The 5,827-nt window shown below is 44.3% G+C and overlaps 1 protein-coding gene across 1 annotated transcript in view; it reads right to left on the reverse strand.

Moving 5' to 3' along the window:
- Nucleotides 1-3,658: 3,658 nt before the first annotated feature.
- LOC118741887 overlaps nucleotides 3,659-5,827 on the reverse strand; it is a 2,463-nt gene continuing 294 nt past the window's right edge. Inside the window, exon 2 of the mRNA XM_036473861.1 lies at nucleotides 3,659-5,823. Coding sequence (XP_036329754.1) covers nucleotides 3,659-5,823 — 2,165 coding nt within the window. The remainder of the gene's footprint in view (nucleotides 5,824-5,827) is intronic.

Below are 5,827 nucleotides of genomic sequence, written 5' to 3' on the forward strand. Positions count from 1 at the left end.
TGATTGTTTTAAAGCGTACCTATACAGACTTACATTCGGGGACGATCCCTTCCACACGGTCTGTACTGAACAGGTAATGGAGGACGCAGAATATTTTTTTGTTTGAGTCAATAGAAAATTGATCCCACGTTTGTCAAATGGCATGCACTATTCTCAGGAAACTACGCCAAGCTGAACAGTGCCGCATATAGCCATAGAAAGGCCGCTCTCTGTCGGAGTAGGAACGGATTAGAACCAACCGCCAAGCCAGTGTGACTTTGGACCTCGTATACGCGAAGTGTAGGAGCGGATTGTAAGCACGGCCGTTCCAACCGCCAAAGCAATGCGACTTTGAAGCTCGGTCAGCCAACGCGTAGGAGCGGATTAGAACCTCGATCGCTCCAACCGCCGAGAAATCATGCAACCGATGTGTAGACGCAGATTGGAACCTAGTCCGTTCCAACCGCCAAGGCGGTATCCCAGAAAAACTTGTCACCTCTGAATGCCTGCTCAATGCAAATACCAGCGACCGGGCCGCTAGTAACCTAGTTCATTCCGACCGTGCCAACAAAAGGAGCTACAAAGTGTTCCATAAGTTAAAGGAAAGCATTAATACACCGACATTTGTGCACAATGGAGCAGATCAACGAAAGAGCAACGATAGTCGCGCACCACGATGTAGAGAACAAAGGTCGCGGGGTTGCAAAATTTCTTCTTGTTGTGGCAGACACCGCACCAGGGGGACACACTTAGACATTCATTAGATTGTCCATTTGTCCATTGTGTTACCACATTACACAAGTTGTTTGAACGGCAACTAAGATATTCTGGGTTAAAAAACTAAGAGAAGCGCTGGGTGCTCAGAAAAAAGTTCCGCAGGCAGCTGATGTCCACTGCGGAGAGCTTTTCAGGAGTGTCGAAGAAATGAGCACCGAGGTGCTTAAATCTTAGTATTGCGAATGCCGGGCAACTGAGAAGGAAGTGCTGAGATGATTCCACCCCATCTTCCAAACAGCTGTGGCAGTAGGGATCTGTAACGGTGTTAAGTCGCACCGCGTGGGTTCCTAAAGGACAATGTCCAGTCATTACACTTGTGAGAATCGAGAGGTGGCGCTTAGCCAGCTGCAGAAGCTCCCTTGATCGCCTGCGGTCGGCAACCGGCCAGAAGGACTTTGCAACTTTGCATGTCAGAGGTTTTCGCTCAGCGATCGCTGAGCCGACTGTGAGCCCATCTGTCCAGAAGCGGGCCACAGGTTGCCAACGAAACTCCTACGCCGAGGTTATCGCCTCGAGGGTTCCCTGCCTAGCCAATTCATCAGCACTGCAATGTCCAGTTATGTCACTGTGTCCCGATACCCAAATCAGCTTGATTTGGAAGTATTCCGAGGCACTTGAGAGAGAAGTCAGGCATTCCCCGACCAGTTTCGATCGTACCATAAGCATTGATAAAGGTCGGTTCGTTACCTCTATTACAAATACCTAAGTCCTCACTTAGAATATAATCAAAAAGTGACTCACCTCTCGCGTTGATGTCTGAGCTTCCCCAGCACGATGGGCAGATCGAACCTTAAAAAATAGTAGTAACGCTCTTTATGGCCAGCAATAAGGTCCGAGGCTTTGAATTACTAAAACAGAATGGCCAAAGCCTACAATTGTCTAAGCAGGCGAAGTATTTGGGAGGGTTGGAAAATAAATATTGAAGAAAGAGAGATCAACCACGTCGGTTGGTGTTAAAATAGTACTTGGGCGTAAAAAAGTTCTCACGCCACCATTCTAAACTGACCCAACCTACAGCGTATAAAAGGAGTAACATGTCCTTCAACTTTCTTCGGTTGAAAGAATTTGTCAACACAAATATTATTCATCTTCCAATGAACTTGCTTAAAAATTTTATTGTCCACTTGGAAGGTTTAGAAAAAACCATTGCTTCATTCTGCACACTAGCGTTAAATGACTTTTCATAATCTGCCCAGGCATATTGCAATTATATTTTCTTGTTTTTGTATATAAGTATTGAAACCATTTTAAGACGTCGCTTTTGAGTATAATCGAGTATAATCAAACAATTACTATAACTGTACTCCCAGAAGAATGACATTGTATCCAATCGAAATCCTTCACCATTACCATTATCAATAACATTACCATTACCATGGTCATTACCATTAACGTTATTATTTCCATCTCCATTACCATTACTACTATCTTTATCATCATCAGTATCATTATTACGATAATTATCATTTCGATTATCATTACGACTACCATTATAATTATCATTATCAATACTACCCTAGCCATTACAATTACCATTACGATAACCATAACCATTTCCAACATCATTACTATTAAATTAACATTACCATTATAATTGTCATTACCAACGTAATTACAATTGCTATTTCCATTACCATTCCCATTAGAGTTAACATTTCCATAACCACAACCATAACCATTCCATTACCATTACATATAACATTACCATTAGTATAACCATAGCCATTAAGATTACCATTACAATTACCATTACCATTACCATTACAATTTCCATTACCATTACCATTATCATTACCACTGTCATTATGATTACCATTGTAATTACCATTATCATTGCCACTACCATTACCGTTACTATTACTATTACCATTTCAACTACCATTGCCATTTCCACTTTGCCATTTTACTATGTTTTAACAATTACCAAAAATAAAACGATCTTTATTGTTACTCCGCTAGCGACAATAGCATAGCATTGTTACTGGAAAAATTAGCACTAATGTCATAAAATAGTTTAGCAATATTTATATACGTCTTTAAGGGTATTACGTATGTTGAAAAAATGCCAACAATGAACCCCAGTTTATTTTATCACCTGTCTTATGGACGCTAAAACATGAATATATATACGTATGTATGTATGTGTGTACAATATTTACATACTAACATACATACTATGCTAACGACAAAGCGTTTGCGACAAAAGTCAAGGTGTTCTCAACACACATTTTTTTTCGTCTAAGATTATCGCTTAGTTTTGCTTTCAAAACAATTGAGAGTGGTATGCACATACATACATACATATTATGTATGTATTTATAATTGTACTTGTACACACATTCGAGTATTTACTCACCCAAATCTTAACAACGAAATCATGTCAAAAAGTCAACAAAACAGTTAAATGGAATATTTGCTGGTCAACACTTGCCGCGGCGCTTGGCGGGCAAACAAAAGCCGAAGATGTGCTAAGCGGTAGTTCGAAATGAAAGATCAAGCTTTGTAGAAACAGTACGGGGAGGAGAGATATTTGTAATTAGTACGTGACATGATTTTCACTTTCATTTGAAGAAAAAATATAGTGCATACTTACATGCAAACTTACGGGCAACTATGCATATGGACATACATATCTATATACATACATACCGCCAAAAGGCACAAAAACTATTTTCTTACTTGCGTAATATTCGAGGCCTTACCCAACTCTTATTTGCATTTTATAATCTAAACAATACTGACGCCTCAACCACTTTTCACACTTTGGCGCGATAAGAAAATCCCCCAAAAAAATATTTTTTTTTTACATTTTCTTTATTCAAGCTTCAATGGCAATTTTATTTCTCTTATCTTACTTTTTAATCTCTTCGTTGCATAAAAGTCCAACCGCACCATGTGGCACTTAGCCGCCGAAAATGTTACTAAACCAGCTGCGCAATGGCGCATAACAAGTGGGCTTGGTGATCCACAGCGAATCGACTGTCAAGCGTAGTGCATCCATTGTTGAAAAACTGCAACGATCGCGCACTGTTGCTTCCGGCGAAACGCCATTGCGATCCAGATCGTCTGGTTCATCGTTGGCGCGCAGACGTCCAAACGCCTCGTCACCATCAAAGTAGTAGTACTCTTTGCGCGTCGAATTCGTCTCTACAACCGTCATGGGTTTGTATGTACTTGCAGCGTTAGCCAACGAATCCGATGTTCTTGCGTGACGATAGAAGGGCATCGACAGTCCGAAAGGTGGGTACTGCTGAGCTAGGTCGGTATATGGCGGCGGAAAGGGAGGAGACCACAGTTGTTGCTGCTGTTGCTGCTGAGCTGCCAAGAAGGGATTAAAATTGCCGCCAGTGTGCAGAGGACGATAAGGTATCTGATCTAACGGCAGACCAGCCTGCGCTGGTTGCGTAAAATATGGCGGCTGCTGGTATAAGGGCAATTGCTGTTGGCTTAGAAAGTTTTGTGGCATAGTATTCAAGGGATTTTGGTTGCCCACTAAATTCTGGTGTTGCCCCACATTCGTATTACCCTGTGTACCGCCCGTTTGCACGCCACTTGCTGGCGACAGCGCATCCTGTGCAGGCAGCGGCGGTTTAACGAAAGCAGTCTCTTGACATTCCTCTTGATAGATTTCGAGTAGAAAACCACTCGACGGTATGCCGGAATAGCCCATGCGCATGCGTATCTGCTTTGCGCCCAAACCCCATGGGCTCGTGTAGATATATCCAGTGCGACAGCCGCAAAACCGCGCGCCGTCTATCTCGATATAGTCTTCCGTGCAAACATCTTTGGTAGTGCTAATGGCGACATTCACATTTCCCTGTATATCACCGGTACCCGCGTAAGATTGTCCAAAGTCGAAGAATTTGAATTCGATGCGCAGCCGACAGATGTTATCCGCATGTTTCTCTAGCACAAATTTGCAGTCACGCTGCTGTGCTGGCAAGAGTGAAGTGAAAGCGGTGCGTGGAAATCCCGGGCTGGAAAGATAGAAGCGTTTTTGGTGGAAGGAAGAGGTGCAGCATTGCTGCGCGGACGCTGAGGTGATGGCGGGCTCAACTGACGCACCGCCTTGTGGAGTTGGGTTTTGCGCTGTGGCGTCTAGCTGCGGCGCTCCGCCGGCAAAGGGTGCTCCAGCCAGCTGCGGACTGCTTAATTGTGCTATGGTTGAGTGAAAACTATTAAACGGCGATCCAAACAACGCACCACCACCGAATTGTTGCCGCGGCTGCGCCTCGTTCACTGATTTTGCCAACAAATCAGCTTGAGACTTATTTTCCGATTCTCGCGCTTGCTGCTGGTTGCTTTGCGCCCGCGGTGGCAAAACTGCCACATACTGATCGGCGCTTAAAGGCTGCTGCGCGTCATTGCTTCTATAGCGCACAGCTGGGTATTGTGGGTATGGTGGATATGGATTACCCAGCGCTTGTTCGGGTATACATGGCTTGTTATTGTCAAGACTTGGCGCATGCGGTCGATTTGGCAGCGGCGCGTAGAGGCCGCCAAGCGCTGGCGGTGGCGGTGGTTGCAGTACGGGAAATTGTCCAGGTAAATATCCCGGCAAACGTTCGGGTAAGTTCCAACCGAACAACGGCTGTGTTGGATAAGGTATGTGCTGCTCCGTTTGCGTCAAATTCCGAAACAGCTGCGGCATTGTGCCTTGTGGAGGTTTCAACTCTAGCGTAGGCGCCAACACTTCCTCTGTGTCCTCATCGTTGCCATCGAGCAACTCGCGCAAGTAGTCCTCGCGCTCGCAAGCCAAGCGTGTAATGAGTAACTTGAAACCCCTTGCAGCCGTCCAAGGCGAGCCGTCAGACAAGAAACGCAGTCGTAGTATGCCATCCGGTGTGTGATACTTCTTAATACCTATCACTTGTCCGCAAAGCAGATCCATATCATCGCCGTCATTCTCGAGCCCAATGGCTAGGTAATCCTGAGTGCAATTAGTCGACGATTCGAGATGAAAATCTAGAAATTGTATGTGAAACTTTGTTGGACAGCGATAAGGCGAACGGATTACGTAATCCCAACAGGTATTCGTCGGATAGTTATTCGGATAATTCGGTGATTCTAT

This window comes from Rhagoletis pomonella, unplaced genomic scaffold, assembly GCF_013731165.1.
Source record: "Rhagoletis pomonella isolate Grant_MI unplaced genomic scaffold, Rhpom_1.0 Rhpom_scaffold_00006, whole genome shotgun sequence".
Lineage (NCBI taxonomy): Eukaryota > Metazoa > Arthropoda > Insecta > Diptera > Tephritidae > Rhagoletis > Rhagoletis pomonella.